At 42.3% G+C, this 27737-nt stretch overlaps 1 protein-coding gene across 5 annotated transcripts in view; it reads right to left on the reverse strand.

The window, feature by feature from the left end:
• The window catches only part of PAPLN (papilin, proteoglycan like sulfated glycoprotein), a 75028-nt gene that overhangs the window by 29630 nt on the left and 17661 nt on the right, over window positions 1-27737 (reverse strand). For 3 of the 5 annotated variants that reach the window (XM_064658177.1, XM_064658175.1, XM_064658178.1), the window contains 13 exons: window positions 21979-22041; window positions 12093-12208; window positions 10675-10735; window positions 10284-10386; window positions 9282-9412; window positions 8819-8942; window positions 8000-8080; window positions 6853-7025; window positions 6142-6265; window positions 4927-5053; window positions 4159-4224; window positions 1935-2142; window positions 116-292 (listed from right to left, as the gene is read on the reverse strand). In XM_064658177.1, the coding sequence (XP_064514247.1) occupies window positions 116-292; window positions 1935-2142; window positions 4159-4224; window positions 4927-5053; window positions 6142-6265; window positions 6853-7025; window positions 8000-8080; window positions 8819-8942; window positions 9282-9412; window positions 10284-10386; window positions 10675-10735; window positions 12093-12208; window positions 21979-22041 (1554 nt within the window). The remainder of the gene's footprint in view (window positions 1-115; window positions 293-1934; window positions 2143-4158; window positions 4225-4926; window positions 5054-6141; window positions 6266-6852; window positions 7026-7999; window positions 8081-8818; window positions 8943-9281; window positions 9413-10283; window positions 10387-10674; window positions 10736-12092; window positions 12209-21978; window positions 22042-27737) is intronic. The other 2 variants (XM_064658179.1, XM_064658180.1) reach the window with 1 other exon arrangement.

A 27737-nucleotide genomic window follows, 5' to 3' on the forward strand; every position in this document is an offset into this window, starting at 1 on the left:
AGGCAGTACATGCTCCCAGCCTCAGCCAATGTGCAGGCTGCAAGGATCAAAGCTTGTTGTGAGGAGCACAACAATATAATCAGGAATATCTGAACCATGAAAGTGCGGTGCTCACCAGACCCCAGTCTCCAACGTGCCAGCCAATTTCCTGGATGCAGTTCTCCCTAAGGCAGGGCTGGGTGGCTGATGGCTTTGGCTCCATTAGACAGGCAAAGTCCTGAGCCTGAGAGCCCTGCTGTGTCTTGCAGGTGATGGTCCGGGTCTGGACTCCTTCCCCGCAGCTGGCTGAACACTGCAGAAAGGGGACCCAAAAATTACAGAGATGCGCCTTGTTTCCTCCTGCAATTCAGGGCCATTCTCCCTAATATTAGGGCAGAACACCATTTTGAGATTGCCTAAAAAACCAGCTATCATTAAAATCATCTTCTGGGGTGGGAGTTAGCAGACTAGTTGTTTGTGCTGCAGAAGAGACAATAAGGCATGGGAGCATGGGATAGGGCCTGGGAGATCTGGAAGTCACTGGATGATTTTGGCCTATGAACAATAGGATATGAACAATACACGGTAGAAAATATCTGGAAACTCATATTATTTACACCTGATTAAAATCAGCCACGGTAAAGAATTCTAGAGAAGATAAAAGATTAAGTTCTTATACTGCTCATGGCTTTTGCCTAAAGACCTCGTGCTCCATTTTTACGATGTGAAGCTGGGACACAGCTTCTATACTGGTAACTGATTTGTGACATTTTCAATGCCCTCTTAAATTCACAGTGGTGTTTCCAGGAATCCAGCCTACTTCTCCATGAATTACCAAGTTCTCTAACAGAGAGGATTAACTTGGAGACAGTCTGAATTACTTTAGATGAGTTTCCCAGCTGTGTTTCAGCCATTCATTTACTAGATTGACCTTTTATCTCTGAGAGTACATGTAAAACAGTCACTTTTGAGAACCTCAAAATGACTCACTTAGGAATCAGTTTGTAAGAACTTCCCCAAACAGTGCTCTTACTCCACAATCCTAAAGTCACACCTGGAATCTCACAAAAGGAAAAAAATATATAAAAAAGGACTTCCCAGTCTAGGTTATCATGCCTCAAAGTTGCATTTTGTGCTGCTACACTACTCAAAGTACCACCACAAGACTGTAAGTCAAATGTTACAAGCGTGCATGTCCTTCTTCTAAAAGAGGAAAATTCACTAGTGCTTTATGGACTAAGTAGATACTCCCTTTACTTTCTAAGCCCTTGGAACATAAGATGCCTTCTAAAAACCTGGCTGGCTTCACTGAGCACATACAATTTGAACTGTTTCCAATGCCGTAGATATAAATGCACACAGGCATAAAAAATGCACCATGTGGCTGTGTTTGGAGAAGCCCTGTGCAGACACACAGAAAACAGCAGGTCACCAATGTTACAAGAGTACCTTGCTTACCGACTCTTGTGACTGAAGTACTGCTGTCCTGGGCTTGTAATGCTGAGGCAGCAATATGGAAATAAACAGCACAGGCAGGAGCCAGGAGCTCCTGTTTTACAGAGGAGGGAGTGTTACTGCACATCCTCAGCTGATGGACAGCAGCTCTCCTCCCCACGCTCTGCCTTCACCACGCCCGGCTCAGAAATCCAGCCAGTGCTGGGTCTGGTGAGTTTGATAAAAACACAGCAGTGGGGAAAGGATTGGCAGACCAGAATAGAAACAGTATGCAATGAGAAGTGCAGAGGCACAGGGGCATGCACAGTTTTGAGGAACAGGGATGTATGCATAGGAGGGCACAGGAGGGCTGCAGGGACAAGTCCTATACCTCTGCACGCCACCTGTCCAGGGACACACATTTTTTATAGTCCCAGAAAAGAAGCCTGGCTCTTTATCCCCAAGCTTTGGCACATCCTCCTGCAGTAGGTGCCAAGAGGCTGTTACCCACTCCCCCTCACCTCTGACCAGGGCCCCGTGCTCCAGGTGGCACACTGTCTCACATTGCAGGGCTGGCTGCTGCGAGGCTGCTGGGCGAAGGCCATGCACTCAGCACTATCCACCACCCCTTGCGAGCTCTGGCCGTCGAAGGCCACGCAGTAAACGGAGCGAGTCTGGGTGCCCCCACCACAGGTAGCTGAGCAGGATCCCCACTCTCCTGTTTTCCACCTGCAGGTCACAGAATCAAGAAAAAAAAAAAAAGTAAGCCCAGCTAAACTGCCTCTAGGCACAGAGGAGGTCAGTGCCAAATTCCTGTAGAAATCAAATAGGGAAAATGTCCCTTTGCAGAACAGAGTCAGAAGTGAGTTCCCATTTGACCAAGTGCCACTCAGCTTAATTGGCAATGCAGAGCATGAATGCCACTCCATAGACATATCCAAGCTACAAAACACTTGTTTCTCTGGAAGTGCAGAGGTCTCCCAAAAAGAGATTTCTCTCCATGGCTTTTGGTCTCCTGATATCTGCAAAAATGTCATGCCTGGAATAAAACGTCAAAGAAAAATAAAGAAAAAAAACAAAGAAAACAATCCGCATCAACTAAAAGAAAAGCAATCCACACCAGCCTAACTATACATTATCAGAAACAGTAAAACCAAGGCAAGCCCTCACTCTGCCTGCAAACCATGCCACACACTCTCAGAAGTGCTTGTTAACTTTTCACTGAGAGCCAGTAGAAAGCTGGTTTATTCCTCCATCGCTCAAATTCTCTAACAGCACACATAGAAAAAAGCCCCCAAAAATGTAAATAGATTTTGTCCTGTATTTGATTGCTGAAGCTGCTGTAGAAGTGATACACCCTTGCTAGTAGAAGGGGGACTGTCCACCAAACAATCTGTTTGGATGCTAAAATCTCTGCCTATGGCTGCTTCAGTGTCTCAGAGCTGCCCAGGCAGCTGGGAGCACAGCTTAACATGAGGTGGCTTCAGGGACAATATGATGTTTCATCCCTGACTCCAGTGTGCTGTGCAGTCAAAAGGCACTGGTTGTGTAGGGGGAGCATCGTGGTGATCTGTGTGCCAGCTGCTATACCCCCTTGCAGTCAGATAAGCCCCAGCCAGGGAGTGAAGGCAGTTCATGTTTTCTTCCCTAGCATTCCAGCTACTTTCCTAGTCTGGCCCTTGCCACACCTAAACTGAGTTTCAGCCAGCCAATTCACATTCACATCCTAACAGAACTCCACAGTAAACTCGGCCACATTCACCTCCATAGATGCCCTTCTTTATTGCTAAAGATGCAAACATCAGCCCAAAACTGAATGGCCTTTCCTATAAAATAGGAAAGGGAACAAATACAGCCAGTAGAAGCCACACAGCGGTGTGTGTGGTTGAAGGGCTTATAACAAATTAATTGATTAAGATTTTTCAAAAGCTCCAATGGTAATAACACCCCACCCCAACTGTTTTCTGCCTCCTGTAAAGCAAATGTGCAGTTTTAGAAACACTGTATCAATCAGATGCACTCACCTACAGCTTCCTTCAATTGCAAGTGGAGACATCTCTGACACTTGTTTAATTTTCTTTGTAAGACAAGGTCAACAACCATAAGGCTGGGACTCTTATCAGAGGGCAAAAATTGCAAGTCCTAAGCTATTAGCAGCTTGCTGGGAGACAACTGTTTTGCTTTTGATGCTTTTAACTTCTCATATCTCAGTGTACATTATTGTATCTGTCATATCCTGGTACTCATCACAGTTTATAGGCTCTTTTCTGACTGCTATAGGGCCCACGCCAAAGAAAGAAGAGCTTTTAAGAAACTGCAGCTTTTGCTATGGCATGCTAGCATCCTGGCCAATGTTTCAATTGCTCAATCCATCATGCTCTCTTTTCATTTATGTTCTTTTATTCATCTTGATAAATAAATTTGAAAAGTCTTCCAGAACCTCTTTACTCTGATTCCAGAGAAAAAACAAGTTATCAGAATAAGCAGCCAGATATGAAGAACTTGTCCCCTTTTCAGTCCCGTAAGAATAAAGTTACCAGAGGCATGTGCAACCACCTAAGCAAAGCTGCCAGCCAGCACCCTCCACCATCGCTTTCACTGGCAAGAATCAAAAGCGAAACAACACCCACTGCTACCACCAGTGCCAAAGAGGAAAGCCCCCATGGATTCATTGGGCAATTAAGTGGAGAGCAGAAGAGAGCAGCTGCCTTCCTGTGCTTTCTGCAACTTCCTTCTCCTCGTTACCTCTTCATCTGAGAGCTCCGTGCTCCACTCTGACTCCAGGCTTGCGGCAGATAGACGTAAGAAGTCCTTTATACACAGAACAAAGGATTTAAAGAACTTAAAACAAGTAACTACAGGTTAACATATTAATGTATTCAGAAATGCTCCAAGGTGCCCTCTCATGCACACAAGCGCTCTCAGAGGCCTCTGCTGCACCCACCAGATACACAGAGAGATCCACAGCTAAGGCTCTGGTTATAGCTCTGGATGCCCATGTAAGAGCCAAGTGAAGCCAACTGTAAGGCTATGCCAACAAGGGACAAGGTGGAAATGGTTGAGTGAAGGGGTTTGAAAATGCTAGAGAATGAAAAAACTCCAGGATTCATCCCTTTCCAAGAGCAAGGACACTGGGAATGCAGAAATTACTTAAAATGACACCAGCTCTGACCTTCTACTGTGTCTTTGCAGGCTCCAGCTCAAGAAAACAAAACCCAGAGAATTTGTTTCATATCTCCTACGTGGGTTAGAAGACTTTCCATACTTTGGAAAACAGATTTAATTTAGTCTATAAAATGAACACAGAATATATTAAGACCTCTTCTTGTGCACACAGAAATGCTCATCACAGTGCTATCACCCCCATCCTTTGTCTTGGGCTTTCTCTAAGAAGCGAAACACTTCTTTGGAGAGAACCATGCTGGAGGGTAGAAGTGAGCATGTCATTCCTTTTCTCAGTTCCAAAGCACCTCAGGAAGAAGTCAGAGTTCAGAAGAAGGGAAGAAATCGTACCGTTTTGTCTGGGGACAAGCCTGATGACCACATGTCCGGTTATTGTCTGGTTGTGGTTTATTCCTGCACATATAGTCCGGATAAATTTCATTGTCTATGGTACAAAACACCAGCCGGGATTGGAAACCTACAGTACAAGCAAGAGCGTATCTGATCAACACAAGCTACCCAGGACTAGGTTTACAATGCATTAGGATTGGCAAGACAAGTTTCTAAACTTGTGGAGAATCTGCGCCTGTCCCAGCCATTTTGGAAAAGAACCAGGTGTAGTTCTTTGTCTCTGACAATATGTACAAATGATGCCTTCCCACAGTATAGGAATCCACTGGAAGAGCAAGGGAAACAATATAATTCTGTGTAGCTGAGGGAATTTTCCTGTTATATTATGGGTTGAGATTCACAAGGGAAGTGCCATACCCATATGTTGCTCATGAAGGAACCCTGCAAGATGCATGCAGTATACAGTTGAAGAACTGGGAGGGGGAGGTCCTTCTGTTAGACTTAAAAGGCCAGTCTTGTGAAGACTGGATATAGCAATAAAACTTGCAGCTCTTCATGCTTCCTACAGGATATGAGTGCCCAGGCAAATACAGTCTCAGCACCTATAGCCAAAATATGGCAAAAGCTACCGAAGTGGCCATCAGCACAGAAGCCCAGAATAGGCTGATAAGAACTCTATATACTAATCGGATGGAGAGGGTTTTTTTTGTTTGATTGGTGATTTTGTTTTTTCTTTTAAACTTGAAATCCATCATGTTCATGGAAGAATCTGTAAACTGAACATGACATGAGATTCCAGTGTCTGACAGTCCTCCTGGAGAGAGGGCATCTTCCAGGCTGTGCTCAAGAAGAATGATGTGATTTAGTAATGTAGGTCAGATCAGTTTAGACAGGACCTTTAAAGTGGTTGAAAAGACCACGAAGAGCCAAAGCAAAACAAAACAAAGGCTATCTATGAAGATTCTTAACAGGTTGTAATAATATGTCTAAGGACTAGGGCATGGAAAATAATACAAGACAAGGCATGGGGCACAGTCCTGTTGTGACTCCATGCATGACCCTCCCTTGACAAAACCTTAGCTGCCCCCTACAGATACCTGTGCTGCCTTCCAGCAGAAGACTGCTGGGAAGCAGCTGCAGAGGGCAGCACACTGTCTGCAGGGTGTGGATATAAACTCCACACCAGCTGCCAGCGACCAGGTCCTCTCTTCTTACCTCCTCCACATTCAGAGCTGCATTCACTCCAGGAACTGTAGCTCCAGCTGTAACTCGTGGCCTGTCCTTGCAGGGGCAGGTAATACTCGTACTGTACCCCCGTGTTTGGCTCCTGGCTGATGAGCTGTGAAAGCATGGGAGGAAGTCAGGGGAATAACACTTTTCCTCTCCACAGAATTTCTCCACCATGTCTGAGGGTTTGAGCTGACTTGCACCCCTCCCATTCAAGAAGCACTGTATTTTCTTCTTGCCTTCTATCATACTCTGGAGAGCACTATTTTTCAGAGAAGGGTGTCTTCATCCCTCTTGGCTTCAGAAAACCCAGCTGCCTTTGTAACAGTGAGTACCTTTCCTGGCCTACAGAACAGTTTAACAAGCAGCGTCCTGGAGCCTGTCCCTGCCCCAACACTGCTTGGTCCTGACTCTCACCCCCCTTAAAGTCAGAGTCTAGGAGAATACGCAGGAAACCAACACTGAGCCTTGCCTTGCTCATTTGTGGGCAATAGAACCAGAGCAGCAATTTGTGCTGTTTCTGAAAGAAGACCACCTTGGTCTAGCTTGAGGGCCTACAGCCTTGTAAGATTCCCAGGAGCCCCATCACTTCATCAGTTTTTCCCACGTGGTATCCACCAGTGCACTTCCACTGCACAAATCCAGCACTGCTATGCAAAGAGAGCAGAGCATCAGCAGGGAGCAGGCACAGCTGCTTACCTCAATGACGAGGGGTTCTGTGGTGGGACCACGGGCATGGAGGAGCTCTGGGGCCAGATCACCCTCCAAGCCCCGGTCGTAGTGCAGAACCGTGCTGGCCACCTGCAGCGCCCGGCTGAAGTCGATTGTCCAGTGCCCGTTCAGGTAATACTCCCCTCGCACGTTCTTAACAGCTGGGCAAACCCACACCCCAGAGAGAGAGGATCATAAGAATTCCACCGGGATGCTCATGCTTTCACTCAACACTGTGTCACAAGCAAATGAAGGTGACCATTGTCCTCCAACAATGCTGTCCTCCCATATGGCTCTCTTGCCAGAAGCTGCTCCACATTCAGACAGTGGTTCTTGCCAGCTTTGCTGCAGACCAAGTACTTTTTTGCTGAACAGACAAATGCCTCCAGCATATTCCTGCCCTGCCCCTGTATTCCCCATTGTGCTAGGGCACAGTCTTTGTCCTGCTTGCCGTTAAAATGTGGGATTCACACCCCACTGCCTCTACACCATTAATTAGTTCATCAGATATTCTCTTCAAAAAACAAAGATGGGTGCTGCATCCAGTTTTCTACAAAGGAAAACATCACCAAACTGATTTGTCCAAAGCACTGGGTGATGGAAGAGTCAGAATGCAGATGAGTATTTGCTTTCTCCTCTGGAATTTCCTTAGCCCTGTCCAGAAAGCTAGGTGAGGACATTTCTCTCTCCTTTTTGCCCTCACATGACCAGAATCTGAGGTTGTACAAATACCCAAAAGAAATCTATGGAGAAAAGAATCCCACTTCAAACTTTTGGATGGCAGGAGTAGTTAGGGTTTACATTCACCAAACAACAGAACTCATAGCCAAATTTTGTTATATCAACTAGACTCCTTGTAAGTTTCCGGGCAGGAAGTCTCAGTGTGGGTATTTTTATTCCCCACTTAACAGCAAGATCTCCACAGGACAGTAAGGAGATAAATGTGAAGCTCTGAGTTGTGCTTCAGTAACAGTTCAAGATTACTCAGTATTCAGATCCTGATGTCCAGAGAGTTTTCCCCTCTGCCATATCATGCCCTCGAGACAAACATCCCAAAGTCCATACCTCAAAACCAGATTTTAATATAATGGCTGGAATCCAAACGGACTGACACAGATTCTGATGTAAGTCTTACCTAGAAAGTTCCTGCTGGGCATAACCTCCTTAACTTGGATGCTTGTGGCTCCCATAGGGATGATAAAGATTTGATTGTAACCTGAAAAAAAAAAAAAAGTGAATTATTCAATATCTGTCTGTGGATGCCACACAGCCACTCTTCTGTGCCAAAGATGCTCACAGTTTCGTTGGTGCCTGAAAAGCATGAGCTTTTTGCAGGTGGCTTGAAGCATTTCCACTGTCATTTTGACTGCATTCTGGGTAGTTTCACCCTACATTATCCACAGGTCATGTGTGTAAAAAATTCCTCAGAAAAGTAAGCACAGGGGTCAGTGCATATTCTATTTTTTAGATTTTAAAATCTTTGTAATGTCAGCAAGTATCATATTGGAGTTCAACACAGAGAGATGTGACCACAAATGTACTTGTTATCTTGAAATCTTTCAAAATTGCCCAAATGCAGCAGATGCAGTCCCATTTCTAGCCTTGCAGTAATCCTGGTGGGGCTCTCAAGATACTGGACAGTCTTACAAAGGCAGTATATAGCTGTGTTCTTATGGTACATTTATAGCACCTGCTTGAGAGGGAGCAGGGAAAGACACCAGCATCACGGCAAGAGCTTCCGTATGTACAGAGATTAAGGACATGATTCCCAGGATAAGGTCATCAGTACATTTTCTGATGCTAAGGCCACACACCATACAGACATTTCAAGTGAACATCCAAGCATGCCTACAACTATCACATGAACAGGTGTCCCCACCAGCCCTTGTAGCAGTTGACTTTCAGTTTAAATCTCTTCTTCTCACCTGCCCAAACCACCTAGGATCATCTGTACCTTTGGGGAGGCTGGTCACATCAAAAGTGCCCTTCACACCATAGCAGGTGCTGCCATCTCCTCCACACTGCAGGCACTTGTCCTCCTTCTTGTCAGATTCCAGCATATTATCACAGCCAACAGCCTGTCAGAGCACAGGAGCATTAATATGAATAAACCATAATGACAGAGAAAATAAAAAAAATGGCCAAATGTTGGACAGATCTAATAAGAAAGCCTGAATGTATGAAGTCTGTGAAGTCAAGATAGGGCAGAGAAAGAATTGACAGAGAGAGGACAGGGCTGATATCTACTATTTCACATCCAGAGACAGATAAATGCTGTCCACATGCTCCTCAGTACCTTGAAAGCTGAATGATTCACCTTTTCTCATGCTATTATGAAAGGTCAAGTAGAACAAAGGGAAGCAACAGAAAGACTGACAGACCCAATGATGAATGAAGGAAGCAGCAAGATGACTAACCTGACAAACTCCCTCTACACAGATGTCCCGTTTGCCAGGTTCACAGGTAGTCCCATCAACCACAGTTTCCTTGTGCCTGTAGTAGAAGTTCTCTCCCTTGGGAATACAGTTTAACTCACACTTATTGGGTGCTGGCAGGAGACAAAAAACAAACATTATATTATAGCTTGATAACACATCAGAAGCCTAGTTTTAGATCACAGGAGCAGAAACAGAGGGTGGACTGATATTAAGTGGCAGATACTGAACAAATTTCTGGGTCACAAACCGCTGTAGGCTGCAAAAATACCCTGGTAAAGTCCCACTGTATGCAACCATTTCCTCAGGGGACATTGGTTCAGGCAGATATTTGGTTACTCTTAGTAAGATTGTTCTTATGCTCCCTTGGAGTACAAGGCTTTCTAGAATGAGAACAAGTGCTGATACAGAACTGTTAACTTAACAACCAACAAAACTCCCCTTTAAATCCATCTTAAAATCCCTCATAATTTGTTAACAAACTGTGAATGATACCATTTCAAAGCTCAGAGCAAGGACCCCCTGGTTCTCACACCTGCCTTCTGAGTTAGTTCCTCAAGAAAGCAATTGAAGAGATGTCATATTTTCTGAAGCACTCATTAATTATATGCATTTGTTTCTTCTGTGCCCTACTAATATTCTTTTGCCAATATTGGAAAATGCAGCAGAACTTCTGCTCCTCTAATACTTCAGAACATACTGCAAGCAGTTCCAGACTTCTTTAGCAATGTTTCTGAAAGAATGGCTGTTACAAGAGACAAGTATATATTGCTGCAATGCTGCCTCCTGGCCCATGCATCCAGTGCCTTTGTGACAGCAATGCCTTGCTGCTGGCAAAAAGATTTTTTTCCATGCCACCCCCTGCCTCACACTCCAACTGAGAAAGTATCCTGTGAGGTCGCTACAGTAAAAAACATTACAGTCACTTCAAAACATACTGTTCATAAGTAGGGATGAAATGTAACCCTACGTGTTCATCATTACCTCCATAATACGGAAGCCACTTGTACTTCTTTCCTTGGAATTCTGTCCCATCAAACTCAGCACACTGCTCTGCCCGAAAATCCCGGGAGCCTTCCGGGCAGCTCTGTTTGGAGGAGAAAATGTATTGGGTCTTTATAAAAAGGAGAAAAATTGAGTGTGCAATAAAAATTTGGGTTTTATTGTTATTCCTCCCATATCAAATCAGGGGCATAATTTCAATATACTTTTGAAGGGGTACTGTTAATGAACTGCATTCACCAGTGATGCCAGAGAAACAGAAATTAATAATGACACATTATTTCTCAACAAGAATTACATTTTTCTGGGGAAAAGCAGCAACAGGCAAGAAAAAACAAAAACAAGGAACTGAACATTACATGACATTACATACCTGAACATTACATGACCGATAGCTTCGTGTCGGGCCAGCACAACTGGAAGGACCTTCTGTCCTGAAAGTCAGAAAAATTACATGAAGTTCTCTGAAGAATACACATGTAAAAAGTCATCTCATGGCAGACATTACAAATCACCTTCACATCAAGCGTATCACCCTCACAGAGTCTCCTGAAACAGCAAAATAACTAAAATGCACTTCTGCACCACTAAAGCAAGCTGGTATCTTCTAGTTCTGTTTTCTGCTATGGTTCGTGTTCTGGCATGAATGAGACACAGACCATGAACAATAGCAGTACAGCTCTTTGGTGTCATGTTTCAACTAAATAATGGAAGCAGAACTTTTAGTCCATTCTCCACCAGCAAATAGTTGAGGTGTTCATACAAGACAGAGAAACATGTTATGAGCAGCGGGAGGGTAGTGGCAAATTCAGAAGAGGTATGTACATCATCTATCTTGCTTTTTACAGGCAGACTAGGCCCATTAGTAAGAAGAGCTAAACATGTCCATGGAAAGTGTGCAACACCCATATTCCAGTCAAATGACTCTGGCTGAGAAATATGGAGAGTAACAGTTGTGGAGGAAATTGATCTGAAAAGTCAACCAGTGTCTAATACCTCAATATTCCTGAAACGGAGAGACAGGCCTCCAGGGATTCTGGCAGGTGTATACCATAATGGGCCACTTTCAAAAGAGATCCTTCTTTATTCTGTGTGGGAAGCAGCAGCTCTTCACAAATCTGGATTCTTCTATTACATCCCCCCCCCCCCCCCCCCGGCATTTCTCTAAACACAGAGAGGCTGGTTTTTAAGATATTATTGAGAGTCTGGCTTTTTTTTCTCCTTTTCTTTGTTTTCATCCACAACAGGATCTCTAAGGTGCATCATTTCCAAGAGGTGCAGTACCAGTCACCATCCTCATTAGAATGCAGCTAAGCCAGCTGCAAGTGAGGTGGCACAGTGCTAACACTTCTTAAGCCAACTCTGCTCTTCCTTTCCTCTGGGGCAACTTACCTTCCCAAGATTTATGAGCCTGAGAAAATTCTGGCACAGTCTCCAGCTCTCAGGAGAGGAACCAACTTGCTCTGGACTGTTCTCCATGACCCCAGGGCTTGCCACACTAGACCTCAACGAACAGCTGCTGCCATGTCAATCACCTGATTGCATAGCCTTGGATCAACAGAGAAACTGCTGTGCTCTATCAGAGGAGCCAAAGCAAGGACGTGTTGAAGAGGGCACTATTCAAAAAAGTAGTTATAAGACTGAAAGTAAGGTTCATCTCAAAGGGGTCTCATTCCCCTGGGATCAAACACTAGGTCATTTTTGTTCTGGATGTATATTGGAACATAACTGCAGGAGCTCAGTAACAGAAAAACACATTTAAAGAATCAAAAAAAGGAGGTTAGCCCTCACCTTTGGGAATAGCAGTGCCGCTGCCGAAAGCTGACTCCACCGCCACAGCTCCGACTGCACTTGCTCCATTCACCCCAGCTCCCCCAGACATCAACCTGCCGTTTCATACGGTGGCCCTGTAAATAAAAAACCCACAGACATATCAGACTGACCTGGTAACACAGGAAAAAAATGGAAATGAGGCAGAGAACCTATGTTCCTGCTGTGCTGTATTCCTAGTATGAGAAGTGGCACAGAATAATAAACCAGAAACATCAGGCCTCTAATATCTAGGAGTATTAGCTTCCTGAAGACATATAGCACATCCAGCTTTTTAATCTCCCTTAACTGCTACTCTTTGTCTATTCATAGAATCTCAGCAGTTTTGAATAACCATCTAAAAGAGGATAACATCTTCCTCTCAGCAAGGCAGCAAAGGCAAATCATTACTTCAGGGACTATGAGCACTGTCACTGCACACCAGATCAATAGAGTCACTTAATTCCAAATCCTTGGCTCCAAGCCCAATACTTAGGAGAAATAAAAGAAGCAGAAAGGAAAGCCCTGGAACACTTTTTACTGCAACAAAATTCCATACATGGACCCTTTTTCCCCTTACCCAACTGTGTCCAATGATGATGCCGAGGCCACCATTAGCTACACCCTTAATTAATTTTGTATGTAGAAAGTCTGAATGGATACTGACATTCAGAGAAATAACCACAACAATATAGACAAGAAGTTACAAGTGCAATGCAACCAACCAAAACACATTGTCTTAGAAATATATTAAATATCATATTTTCAGGAAAAAAAGGCCTACTGCAGCTCATGGGACCTACATACAGCAGGACATGGGTGGTTAGTGGGAAGAATGGCAATATCCTGAAGAAAAAAAAGAATATTTGCAAGATGCAGCAGGCAGAGAAACAAAAGGTAAAAAATTATTGTGAGGTAATATAATTCACTTCCATACACACTGTATCCCACCAAATTTACATAACCCCCTGGTCTAGGTCCCTGTTCACTTGAACACAGAACCCCACACTCCCCACATTTCCCTGCTCGTGCTCTGTGTCCATTCCTTCCCGTTGTCCCCCTGGTACCCTCATGTAAGCTATTTTCTGATGATCACCCCAGCTAGTAAGTGCCATCATAAGGGTTTTCTGCAGGAGCGAAGGAATATCCTAGAAGTGGAGATTTCACCACGGCAGGAATATGAACCCTGATCAGCAAGCAATTTCCACCCACACAGGTCACTTTCCACGGTCCACAGAAAAGGATGGCACTCAGGAGAAAGCTCCTCAATTTAAGAGCATAATTTTCACTTCTGTTAACTGATAACTGCTTTTACACAAGACATCCAAGTCTCTGCTAGAAATAGGAGCTAGTCTAATAAATCATCCAGTGAATCCAACTCAGGCGAGATGCATAGGTTAATCCTCCCTTGTCATTTAGAGAGGTTTGATGATTTTCTACACATACTCGCTGCCTGACTGTATTTCCACATTACAGTCTTGTTTCTTTCCTTTACCCTCTTTTAAAGAATAATTCCCTGCTACTGGCAGAGTAATAGGCAGAGATATTAGCCAACTATATCTATGCATTTACCATTAAATTACGACTATTTAGCTGCAGAGTCACCCCAAATTATTATCTACATTGCTCTAATGTGAAACACTTTCTTCCTAGTCCATGCTATTTAATTTTCTTCACACAAGTTCTGTGCAATTCTTTCTAATACCTCTGGTACAGACTAACTCTGTTTGCCTTCATCACTCACTCAATGGCACTACCCAAGTTACAGCCGCTTCGACATACCTTCTCTTGGCCAAGTCAACATCTCCCTGACCTCGTGCCAAACCCCTTTTCCATTCTTTCATTCCAGATATTGAGTTCAGTATTTGTCTTTTGCATTCCCATTTGCCTTTCTGGGAGTAATCCCAACAACAGAGTCTCAACTTTCAGCAAGGCATTTTATTTTCCCAAGTTTTTCTTTCATTTTCTTTCATCTAATTTCTCCCTCTGTAAGCCCTCCTCTTTTACTCTCAAAAGAATAAAATATGCTACCTCTACACTTTTTTTCTCTACAATCTTATTCTTCTGTATCAACTGACTGATTTAGGAACGGTATTATCTCACCTTGGAAACAAGGGACCTTTCAGTCAGCATAAGGGAAAAGGAAACATGTAGATAAAAATCCAAAGGAAGAGCATTTGAAAGTCAGATTACTGGAAGGCAATTAGGATAGAAAGCCCTTCCTTGATACACAGAACTAATAACCTACGGTCTTCATCACTGTTACAAATTCATTTGGTTCCATTCTTCCCTTGCTTCAGTCTAACGTGTACAAGAATGTAGCTTCTTTATCTGCATTATGAATATATTTTAATGTTTCAAGAAAAGTGAGAAAATCCATATAACCATCTTACTCGATTTCTAAAAACTCCAGAAAGAACTGTCAGTTAATGCCCAACTGCTCTGTCTAGTTTTATTGCCAGTTAAGACACCAGAAATGCATACCTTCTGGGAATATTGATGTTGCCTGTGACCCTGGCACCACATGCTCTCAGTGCTCATTTGCACACAGGTTGCTGTGGTATAAAAGTTTAGAATGCCAGGGATTCCACTTTTATGAACACTGCATTGGTTTTATCAGTTCCTATGGATGAACTGCTGATGTAGTTGCAGCATCTGCTGTTACCAGGCCAACTACAACTGATATAACCAGCAAGTAAAAAAGCTACGCCTCTAGAGTTCCAGACTCCATCTGCAAAGAATTCCAGTATGCATCAGATACAAACAAAAGAATTCTGGAAAAGAGTCCTAGATAGCATATCATATACTACATAATGTTTATTTTTATGTATGAAACATGCACTGGAAGAGAAGTTATGAATGGGACATGACTCAGAAAGACATAAAATGCCATCAGTATGTAGGAACACTTTAGAAGGGGCCCTTGAAAGACTTTTCAGTCAGTCTGATGAGATGAATAGGAAAATATGCATGGGAAGAGGACTGTGCTTCTCAGACAAACTCATTGCAGGCATGCAGTGATCCACAAAGTTCATATACTCAAATGGGGACTAGTGATTCAGTGTGAATAATCTCCCAGTGCCTTGCTGCAACTCACATACTACCAAGCTATCAAAGCAAACATCAATTTACTTTAGAGTCACAAGTGAGCAGTGAAGTTTTGCAGTCACATGTCCAAACAACCTACATTCCAGATAAGTTCTTACCCCTAGTATTTCCCTTACTCCTTGGACATCTTTAAGAGCCTAGAGATAACCAACCTGAACTGCTTTGTGAATTTTTTTGTGCTGCCTTTCCAAACTGACAAGTAGCAACAAAATATCATGTTGCACCACTCCACCAGTTATTGCTCAAAGCATATGGTTACTGATAATCACGCTATGCCCCAGAGATTTTGGACAAGGCTAGTGTTTGCTTTTAGCCCAGCAGGTTGCATAGCTTTGGTCCATTGAGCTGCAACTGAAGCATCATTTTGGACACTGAAAAGTTGTTACTGTGACTTCTGGGGCTGCTTCACAGTTACTAGATTCCATTCAGATCAGATATAAATCTGTGCTGACAGTAAGAACATGGTGGGGAATCTTTGATGTTGGAGTTTGATGACAAGGCCCTGCACAACTGTTACCCACTGAAAACTGATATTGCTCATAATGAAAAAAATGAGTAATGTGGTATTACTGTTATGTTATGCAGTGTTTCTGTGGCTTAAAACTACATTAAAAATCAGACTCTCTCTCTTTAACCTTTCTTAGTATTTCTGAAATAATACTGCATCCTTTTATTTGAAAAATACCTACTTTCTAGGGTTTATAGTTTTTGAAATAAGATTAATGTTTATTTTGACACACCCTGAACTGTAGCCTCATTTATGAAACATGAAAGAAGGATACGAACCAAAGACTTTACAAAAGAAAATTATCACCACAATAATTTCTGTAATGGTTTAATTGGCAAAGTCTTGGCAATTAAGGAGTCTCCAGTGAAAAAATATAGCTTTGTTAAGTTTGAATAGTGATTGCTTAGAGAAAAGTTAATTGCTTAGAGAAAAGTTAATAAGGGAAGGGGAGAGAGAAAGTGTCCAGCTGCCCCAAGGACTGGCTGCTCCCTGAGGGCTGGGGGCCAGTAGCAGGAGGCTGTCCTGGAGCAGCAGGGCAAGCCAGGGCACAGACCCAGCCCTGGGAACTGGGCACCTCCAGCCAAAGACAGGTTGGACATGGGACTGCAGGTGAGCCTAGCTTATCAGGGTCCACGGCTGGGCCAGGAAGGGTTGTGCAGATGTAGCATCAGGATGATGCAGGATGCATCATCAGTACAGCATCACTGGGGCAGGAACTAACAGTCCCTGGAACCTACAGTGGGGTCCTGGGCAGTGGGCAGGGTGAGAGGAGTCCGGTCAGTGCCCTCAGAACCCTAACAAAAACAACCCACAATCCTTAGACCATGTGCTCTTCAGGAGGTGAATCGTTTCCTTCTCCTTTCTATATCCAGAAGACCTACCTGGTACTACAGTGATGACCATCGATAATATTTTCATATAGTTAAGCTCTGCATGACATGTGGCATTCCACACTCAAACATAATTGAAAGGGAGCTGAAAACATTCAGTATATCTTACACGTTTATAATTTAGATACATGCTACTGTTCCAATAGATGCTTTTTCAAGATGCATTTTCAAGAAAATCCATCTACGACAACCTAGGATATTAGCCAAAAACGCAACCAAAAATAAGCTAATTAATCCAAACCACATCGGCAAGGCATTTTTTATAATTCTGTCCTAACCACTGATCTTGGCTCAAACACAGCAGGCTTGCAAAGAGCTTTGAAGGTGAATAATGCCAAGTACCATTTTTATGAATAATGAATAAATAATGAAAGAATTGTATTTGAGAAAAACTAGAAAAACAGGAATGAAAGCGAATAAGATGGTGACAGCAGGAAGCGAAATACAAAATGGTACAGAAGAAGAGAGTATTTCATTAAGACATGCTGCTTTACAAAAAACAGGAAAAAATCCAGGCTTCATTAGCTTTAATGGCTTGTGGTTTACACTCGTGTATGTCTCCTTTCATTCCTCTCTACCACGCTAGCCATGGCTTGTTAGCATATCCTGTCAAATCGACTAAAATCCAGCAGTTCCCCAGCACCTCCATTTTCTCAAAACACTTGAGATTGTCCCTACATGATTGTACCCACTCCCTCATGATTCTCAGGTCTCTTCCATGTTCTCTTTGTTCACCTCTCCAACAACCCTCACTCTGTTACCTCTCTCTGGTCTGTCCTACCATACACTTGGCTCCTTCCACATCCACTGATTTCCTGTCAGTTGGGCAGGATATGGTGCATGCCTCGCCCACTGCACAACTAGGTACATGCTGCCCCATGGGACTATGCTGGCTTGCTGGTTAGTGGGCAGAGCAGATGCTAGTTACTTTTCAGAAATGGAAGGACTCCCAGAAATTCTGGGTGGCCTAGAGATGACTAGAGTATTTAAAGAACTCTCTAAAATGATAATGCCACTGCAGAGAAGTCAAACTAATTCTTGGAATCCTTGTGGAAGAAATGGAGGACAGTTAGAAAACTCTACAAAGAGGACGATTGTGAGGAAACTTTATGACCCCAAACTTATTTGGAAAAGTGGACAATACACACAGTATGAAGTCACAACAAGTTGTTTATCCAAGGGGCCTAACAGGAACTCAAGGTTGAAATGGATAAACTGTTGCATACTAGCAGACAACTGTCTCAGCTAAAACCACTGCAGCATCTGATTATTGGAAAGCGCAAAATCTGGCACCAGTTTGCAAAAGGATCCCAGGGGAACTCTACACTCACATATTATAAAACTGATGTCAACCGATAAATTAATAGAAATTATAACAAAGAACAGAATGAGCAGGCACCTGTATAAATACAGCATGTTTCAGGAAAAAAAGCCAGTAAGGCTTTTTTAAAGGCTAATCCTTCTAAGATTATTGCAGTTTTTTGAGAGATTCACGAACATGTCAACAAGGGTAACCTGTCAGATACACTAATATTTCAAAAAAAATCCTTCACTTGAAGCTCTGAAGGAAGTTAAGCAGCCAGAGGACAGTCCTGCAGTGGATGATGAGCAGGTCACCCACAGACAAAGGCAGGAGTGAAATCTCCATCTACTGCAAGAATTGACATTAGCAGCAGAATTCCATAAAGAACCTGAACTGCTCAACACACTTATTATTTAGTTTTTTATTAGTTATAGGTTTATTATCAATTATGCCAAAACCACAGAAGTAGTGAAGGCAGCTGGTAAGGGTAATTCAGGGTAATAAAGGACAACAGAGAACCAGAGACATACTGCAAAGAATTATGGAAAGACATTACAGTATAAGTGACTTGTCACTAAAATGACAGTGGAGATTTCATGTAGGCAACTTAAGTGATGCACATGACAAAACACAAGTCCTATCCTAACAAATAAAATTATTACATATGAATTGATCTTTAGCCCTCAAAAGCAGGACCCTGGTGTTATGATAGAAATGCTGTGTTGCTAGAAGTCTACATGGCTTCTAAGAGACGTTGACTAAATTCAGGGAAGAGAAATAGAGATATCTCTAGCTCAAAGGGTCCATACACTGGAAGTGTATTGGGAGAAATTGTACTTGCCAATCTTTTAATAGTTTTTTCTAGATGTGCGTTTGTGACATAGCTGGAAACAGAATATAGAAAAATGAACTGGTCCTACCCAGTACAATTATTCTTGTGCATGTTTTCTACCTTTCACTCCATAAGAATACTAGTAAAATCTCCTTCTCTTTCTCACTTCTCACAGTAATTTTTACTATTTCTGTATTACCTTAACTTTGAGGTCCTTGTGCACTTTCTGCCCTTTCTGTCAAATCTGGTTAAGGCATTTAGAAGTTTATTCAATACATTAACACTGTTTAAACAATAACAATGCTAATTTCTTTAGAATAAATTAAAACTAGCATTTTAACCTAGAACTGCAGATCCATAGAAAACAATGGTGTTCAGATGAAATGTATCTGAACGTGCTGTCAGCCAAGCCTCAGGCCAGCCTTCACTTTAAGCACACCTGCAGTACAATCTAGGAGCAAATGTAAGTATTGGACATGATCTAATGATCAGCTAATGCCTAAAGATCATAAAAGATGAAATAAAACTCTTCCTCAGATAAGCAGCTTTCCCTTGAATTTGTCCCATGGTATGGGCAGATATGATATTTCTCATCCGGAAAGAAGGACTTCCAGATGTAAAAATTTGTACCACCAAGCATACAATACATACATTCCTCCTGCTCACCCAGCTGTAGTTTCTAGTGCTACTTCAACATAAACAATAAAGGAGCTACAAGTAATGGGTGACGTCCCTTTCCAGATCCTTCAAAGCCTGGTGAAAAGGAACACACACCACAGGTACTGTGTGGCAAGCCTCTCTCCATATTCTAGCATGAAAGAAGGATTGAAAAGTACAGGGGGTCCCACCAAGGATGGAGCACTGGGCAGGAAATTTCCTGCATCAAGTGGCTTTGACAAGCAGGAGTCCCTCTCTTTCTGCTTAACCCTGCCTGCCATGTCTGGCAGACAAACCACCACACTCACTGCAAGCAGAGAGAAGATGTCATTTCTGCCCTTATTCTGCTTGCTGCTTTCCCTAGCCTAACAATAAAGTAAAAACAAGTTCAGCTACTCCCCTCCAAAACCAGATGAAAACCACTAGGCATCAATCTATACCCTTTAATCACATGCAGATCTGTAGAACCACTTCCCTACTCTTGTGTAAGTCTGCAGTTCACACATTTATAGCTGTACTCCCATTTGCACTATGAGTCTCTCTGCATGCAAGTTCATTCTCTCCTGCACCTGGGTCAAAGAAAAGGTGTCCAAGAAGCAATCACTGTGTGCATTGGTAGACAGAAGGGATCTAAGAGGCAAGCAATTAATTCTGGAACAAAACCCACACATGCTGATTTTAGTTTTACCACCACCATTCTGTTCTTCCTGAGGTATACACAATTCACTGTATAGCTGGAGGTGATCCTTTCTACCAATGTGCTGCTATACTGGCAGCTCATTTGACACCAAAATCAAAACAATTGCTGCTGTCTTAGCTGCAAGGCTGCTCTGGATCTAATATCCAATAAAGAGGCAGAGCCTCAGCTTCTTAGATATGTGCTACTATAAATTAAATGAACTGTTTATCCTCCAGTGTGGAGAAATGCACCACGTCATTGACAATCTCTTATACTTCTGCCATTGGGAATTACAAAAGAACAGCACAGGGAAGGCAGCTTTTCAATGCTATGAAATATGGATTAAAGTTATTTTTAAAAAAAAACTGCCACCTCAGGTAAAGTCCTAAAGGAGTGGAGAGGGATCTAGAAGAGCAATCAATTCTCCAGCTTATGTCCCCACCATGCAGTATTCCTTACCTCAGTTTTCAAACTCACGCTCTGCTTCCCTTCCTTTCTCTAACCATTTGCATTTATAGCAGCAGAGCTACCACTCCTCTTCTGCAGCAGTTAGATGAATGCTCTGCTTTTTCAGAGCTGTCCGAGTTGTGGGTGTTCAGGCATCTCCACTACTCTTTGGGTGCTTAGCTTGAATTGAGTTGCCATTGCTACAATCAGTCCTGCCAGCTCCACCCTGCGCAAGCCGACCGTCTCTTGCTATGGTTCAGCCTGCTTGCATTAGCATCTGGTAAGGAATGGCCCATATCAAACAAATGCCATTTCTCTCTTCCCTACTAGAAGTAAAATGGAGAATTGCCACAGCAGAGTGCCTCAGGGCTGATGGATCTTCTTCTCATGTCCAAATCTCATGATTTGGACAGATCCAGCATGTCAAGGAAACTGAAGTTTAGTGATGACTAAGCAAAACCTTCTCCCTTCATTCAGCAAGGTTTCAAGAATGCTACTGATGGCATGCAGGGGATAGAGTCTAATGTTACAGAGAAATGTAAGCCTTCACAGTTGCAGCGTGTTTCAGTCATACCCCTCCCCAAAAATCACCAGGTTGGAGATAAGCAGGTGAAGAGATGAACAGAATATAATGTATTCCATTCTGGTTCTTTAAACATACAGTATGGTCTTCTACGAGATCTTAGATAGCAAGAGCTCATTTAAGCATATTTCCATCTGTAAGACAGAACATATGACAACTAACAAACTCTGCCTGATTTCTGGTCTCTCATCCCTGATCTTCAAAGGTGGCCTAGAAAGCAAAACACTTATTCCAGGTGATAATTGCATCTTTTTTTTCCCCTCCCATCTCTGCTCCTTTACACCTAACAAACATATAACTTCTTCTTTTGCTAACACTTCCACTCTACTCAGCAGGCCGTCTTTTACCTTCGATGTCCAACTCATTAATAAAGTTGGACTTAAAATCAGAGAAACTGTTCTCAGAAAGATCCTACGTCTCTCTCAGAAAGGAAGAGGGATCCCGGTTCTTAACAGCTGTATTCTTTTTCTGATAATATCAAATTGGCATAACGTAAAGATTACCTCTCCCAGTACAGCTAAATCACATGGCTGAGAATTCTAAGATCAAAGAAAAGAGTAAATGAGCTAACCAAAAATTCATTCTCTCTACTTCAAGTGACAATTCTTTCTAGCTTTGAAGCAGGAGACAGCATTACTGCTTTGCAGATAACATCCCTAGAGCCAAACAGACTACCAGAATTCTGTTATTTAATCGCCACGTTAGATTTTTTATGATGTACCACAGCAGGACTGAGGACTTAAACCCATTGGCTCTTTCAGAAAATACTTTCTACGAAACACTTCAGTTACAAATGCTGACAGTTCTTAAGAGAAGTATCTTTCATATCTTGTGACAGTGCATAGAAAAGCATTTACTTACTGAAAATACAGAAGGTGGCACTACTGTTAGCATGAGCAGAAGGAACAAGTTCTTCATCTCCGCCTGTGGGAACAGAAAGATTACTGATCAGAATTGCTTGCTTCTTTGCTGCTTGTTTGGTGGAAGAACTACAATACCACACACTAAAAACGGAGGAGGAACTAAAATGAAGGTGAGAGAAGAAAAGCAGTTTTATCACTACAGTCCCTGGATAGATGAAGGCAACTGCAAAGACTGAAATTACCCTGTACAGAAAGCCAGAATGTAATTACTGAGTGTAAATATTTCCCTGAACTTTCCTCTCATATTATGAGAACATCATCCCCAGGCACAGTGGAAGGTGCATGCTGTTGCATGTCTGCCATCCCACCCATTTACATATACACATGATAAAATACTTGAAGATTGCAATGACTTCCACCAACCCAAGGTAAGAAATTCCACAGTTAACATTTCTGTACCCTGTAGTCATCTTGCGTGGACTGGTGAAGCTTCGTGTCTGTCTTTGTGTGGTCTCACTTGTTTCAAATCCTACAGTTCATCACGGACTGTAGCTATAGCTACATTCAACAATGAGTAGTTATATCCCTTCTGCAGAGCTAGAAGGGAGATCAGGTCACACAGATTGGTATGGCAGCATACAACAGTTCCTAAATTTGGGGCATTATGCATGTTTGTGACCACAATACCTCATTGGTACATTGCCTGTTGCTATTTAATCCTCCCTCTTTTGAGTTGCAGCCCACAACAACCACCACTCACCAGCATTCACAGCTGTGACCATGGACACTTCAGCCATTAGAGACCGACTTTCTCATGATCATTTTCTCATGACCTCATGACAAGTTGATTAATCCCAGAAAAAAAAGGAGACAGACTAGATATTCCTAGTATAGTTTTATCTAGTTTGGGCTTCTTTCTAACTTGGGAAAGGAAAGGTAAAAGGACAGAAGGATAAATTTTCCTTTCACTATGCATGAAAGAATCAAAGAAGAAATGCTTATCTCATCAGTCCTTGTAACAACATTTGTTTTAATATTAAAACTTCACATATAGCTCCTTTAGCCTAGCCTATTAAATCCAGCTAAAATACAGAACATGCATCACTATTAACAGTGATAACATTTATATAAAATCACTGTTGCATGAGAATATCAAATCAGAACAAAGAAATACTCAAAATGAAACCTACTTGATCTAGTATTCGCACATTTCACGTTATTTTGTCATGGGCAACCATTTTTCTCCTAATCCTAGGTCTCACTGAATCACAGCTCATTACAACTCTCCAAGTCCATATATATCATGGATTTTGACATTTCCAACATTACCTGTTCTGGGGATAAAAAAGCATGTTTTTTCCTTTCATATGTAAAAGCTACTAACTTCTGAAAAATCCAGTTGCACCAAATTCTGTGTGCAAAATAGCCATGAACAGGGAAAATGTAACTGGAAAAACAAGCGTCTCTCCCTAACTACTGCATGCCAAACATAAGATTCGTAAGAAAATGGAGCTATAGGAGCTTTTCATATGAATAGACTTTCATTAATTTTGTATTAGTCATTCTTAAGAAACTGAGGGAAGTCTATGTACACCCTATTACCCACACATGCTACTACTACTCTTCCCGTTCAGATCAAGGAAGAAATAACCCAGAGATACCTCCACAAGAGGTCAAGTACACTCTCTATGTACTCGTGTACAACCAAAACATAGGCTAGACCTTTGTCAAAACCCTATCCAACTGCAAATCTTTTCCCAGTGGAAGGACAGGCAAGAGGAGACCCTTTTACTACAAGTTCCATGCACACAAACACTAAAGCTGTCCTGAAGTAGTTCACACCACTAGCAAAGGTCACTGTGAAAGCAGCCTCTTCCTTGAATCATCTTGGTATCAGAGGTATTTGAGATCACCTCCTCTTCCTACTACTCAGTGGAAAAAAAAATCTCTTCTCCATCATTCCTCTCTCATATATTCCATTCCAGGCACCACTCTGGGTTTTTGGAGATGGCCTTGAAAATCAAATGCTTGTTCTGCTGCTAATGGACTGCCCACTCAGCCCTTTCTAACATCTGAGCCAAGAAGCAGACAGGAAGCTGGGACCAAACCACATGAGGCTCCTGGAGCAGAGGCTAGAGGAGTGGCTCACCAGTGTTCCCATTCCCCAAGCAATTAGTATTTTGGATGATTTTAGTCAGATAGGATAAAAAGAGTCTCTGAGAAGACAACTAGAGTCAGAACCCAATGTATGGGGCAATCCCAGGCATCAAAGCAGCAAGAGGTTACAGCCCTGGTGCTTGCTTGTATTTTTGTGTCACTGCACTTGTATGGTAATTGCTATCATATGTCTCAAATTTGGCATTAAAAAGTTTAGACCATCCAGCCCTAATAAATTAGTCAACAGATTCCAGGAAGGATTGTCAGAAGGAAGAACAGGGCTGTCTGTATCCTATTAAATCTCTCATTGCAAAACAAATCTTGTATTTGATTATGTGAGCTTCAATAAACTTGTTATTTTAAAAGCTTCCTCAGATATAGAATTCAGCATTTATCCCTTTCACCTTAGTTTCAACCACAACAGATGGAACTGGGGAATCTGTCCAAAAGCTTAAAAAACCCCTCAAGTTCTGTTTCTGGATTTAATGGCTCTAACTCCTTGTAAAACCTGGGGTACAGCAGCATATGTTTATTCTGATTGTTTGCCATTCTTCTCACTGAAGGCTGAGTACGCAGGGGAAGGAATGAAAATGACAGTGTCTTGCAGTGCTTTCACTTGTAACAACAGCAGCTGCTGTTCCCTGTGCCTCCTGCCCTTCTCCAATTTTCTTCAACCCTTCCCAGCTCCCTTTTCTCACTGTGTGCTAGAACAGCATCTCCACCCCTCCTCCACCCAGAAACAGCAGCAGGGCCTGAAGGGAAATGGTGACTCTATGTGTAAGATATGGAACAGCTGCTGAAAAGCTCACAGAGGGATTCCTGCCATAGTACTAAAATATGAAGTTATCTCAGGGAGAGGATTTACGAGACAAGAATAAGTTCACAACAAGTAAGGAACCACCAGAATCTTCAACCAGAACTAGATGTTACGCAGCTGAAAGCTCTGCCCCATACACCAGAAAAGATTCAAAATGTCTATCTAACCACAATCTGGCATTAACTGCTCAGGTTAGATGAATAAAAGGTTGAAGTGGTGACTAGTCCCAGCCATCTGTAAGCTTGGTCAAAAGGAATCTGCTTTTGTAGTTCAGCTCTGGACTGTTTTCTTTAAGAGATGCTGACCCAAGCTCCTCCAAACACTGGGGAAGTTCAAACTTAAATCTAATTTTAACAGCTCGGAACCTTACTTCAATTCCAAAGCAGGTGGGTGAGAGGGCTATGGAGGAGATGACTGCAATTTTGTAACTCTGGACAGAACACAAGAACTCCACTACAACTGGAAACTGGGGTAAGTACCCTTATTTCAGGGCTTAACACTGAACCCACTTAGGAAAGAATCTTTTGCCTTAACAAATAGAAATTCTAGAAAAGACAGATAGGCAGACTTGGAGACTTCTGCTCTAGGGGTGGTTCATAGGCAGAAGGTAAAAAGACCCCTTCAGGGTTCCCTAGACAAGACTTATCTGGACATGCAGGTAAGTGGCAAAGCCATCCAGTATTACTGACTTTGGCAGGTATTTATAGCTCATTTTATCTCCCAGATGGGGATTTGAATTACCCAACATGGATCTATTATTCCCATCTGAGGTAGCCCTGACACAAAAGCTGTCTTTGCATGGCTTGTGAGGTACAGATTGACCACTGCAGCAATAAATCTTTGCCTGTTGCAATATCGACTATAGCACATCCAGCACTAAAGCAGAAGTTGCCCCAGTGATCCCACTACTCACACCTTTTCAGAATTCTCTCACCTTTCCTCCACTCCCCTTTAACACACGAGATCTCATTTTGATGTTTTATGTTTAGAGGTTTGGTTGACAGTGGTGGGAAGTCAGAAAGGATGATATGTTGCCCAGTTATTCACTGACATGAATTTTTTTAGTCATTGACTCAGAGCAAAGTATTTGAGCTTTCAGACTCACTACATTTCCTGAAGACATTATGATTTTTGCTTTGCTCTAAAAATCTTCCAGGATATCTTGGTTCCAGCTTGCTTTTGTTTGCTTGACAACTGAGAAGGACCTTTAAGTTTTTGCTGGAAGAATTAGAAAAGGGAAAATAAACACATACTGCAAGAAGGTAAGATGAAGGTGGGGAGAGAAAGGGGTTCCACGGAGCAGGGATGAAGGATAGAGAAAAACTTCCATTTACTTAAGCTGTGTGCTGAGTTGGGAGAGCATGAGGACCACATCACACAGCTCAGAGGAACCAGGATACCAATCATCACTTTAGGCAGAGGATATCACATTCAAGATACTTCTTAATACACCTGTTTTCTTCCCCAACTACAGTAAGCCATCCTTTTTTTAAAAAAATTCCCAAAGAAAATCCTGGGCCTGGTGTCCTTTGGCTTAGGGCAGATAAGTCAATTAATGTGCATGTGCCCATTAAAGCAGGAGGATGCTGAATTTCCTTTGCCTTGACCATGTGATGAGCCACAGTCATAAAGAACTGTTTGTAAACAAAGCAAGGGATAAATGTTTATAAATGAGTTTAAATAAAGACTGTTTGAAAGGGCTTATTGGAAATGGAGACAAAACCAAAATAAAACAACACAAGTTGTCCGAGTAAAAGTTTTACAGCCATATCTTTACCACTGGTACCCAGATTTAGTAATTCATTCTAAATACATGCTAGGAATTGAAGAATCCTCATCAAGAAAGCAATCCCACTGAGATATACTTTCAGCTGTGTTATGCATATTATGAAAGATAAATTTTCAGCTGGAATAACTTTAAAATTCACCTTGTTAAATGAAAAAAAAAAATTACAAAAACTTACTAACAAGCACAGCAGCTGGAGAAGTGAGTAGCAGTAACACAGAAGAATCTTCTAGCCTGCTCTATCAATAGCCTTTCAACTAAGCCTTCAGCTGATTCCTAACAGGCACATGAATCTGCACCAGGCCATTGCTTCATGTGGCTGACACAGACTGACAGTGTTTTTACAGAGGACTTCTACAGCAATGTCAAGGTCAGCAACACCTGGGGAAGTTATAGCAGCCTCTGACATAGAGTTTTAATCTGAATACTGAAATCATGCAGAACAGTAGTTGAAAAATCATCAGGCTCAAGAGGAAGATCGACACACAGAGGTTCTAGTAAGGTCTCACACAATACCCTATTAGTGAGTGTGGAAGAAGCAGACCTACTTTTTCCCCCATTCTCCAAAATCCACAATGAAGTATCTAAGGCTTAAGTCAGTGAAGCAGCATCTTCCAAGTAAATCTGTTCACTATGCCAGCTCTTTACAGGAGCTAATACAGTATTTCATGAGGGCAATTTTCTGTCTACCTATTAATATCAGCTGAGAGTCAATTTTATGCAACTAGCCTCCCACTATTAGGTTTGCAGCAAGAGATTTATTATAAGGAGTAAAGATAGGATTCCGCCTTCTATTTTGGTAGTCTCACAGTGCTTAGCTGTTAATTAAATCTGGGAGCATGTAGGGATAATGACAAACACACACAGATTAATTTAGACATTGCAACAAGAAGCCACACACTGCCTATGGAAAATACATGAAAAGGATATAGTCTCCCAAATACTAGCATAATTGAAGAGGAATGGCTAACAGTCTTTTACATCTACTACTGTCTTG

The sequence above is a fragment of the Pseudopipra pipra genome, chromosome 6, assembly GCF_036250125.1.
Source record: "Pseudopipra pipra isolate bDixPip1 chromosome 6, bDixPip1.hap1, whole genome shotgun sequence".
Lineage (NCBI taxonomy): Eukaryota > Metazoa > Chordata > Aves > Passeriformes > Pipridae > Pseudopipra > Pseudopipra pipra.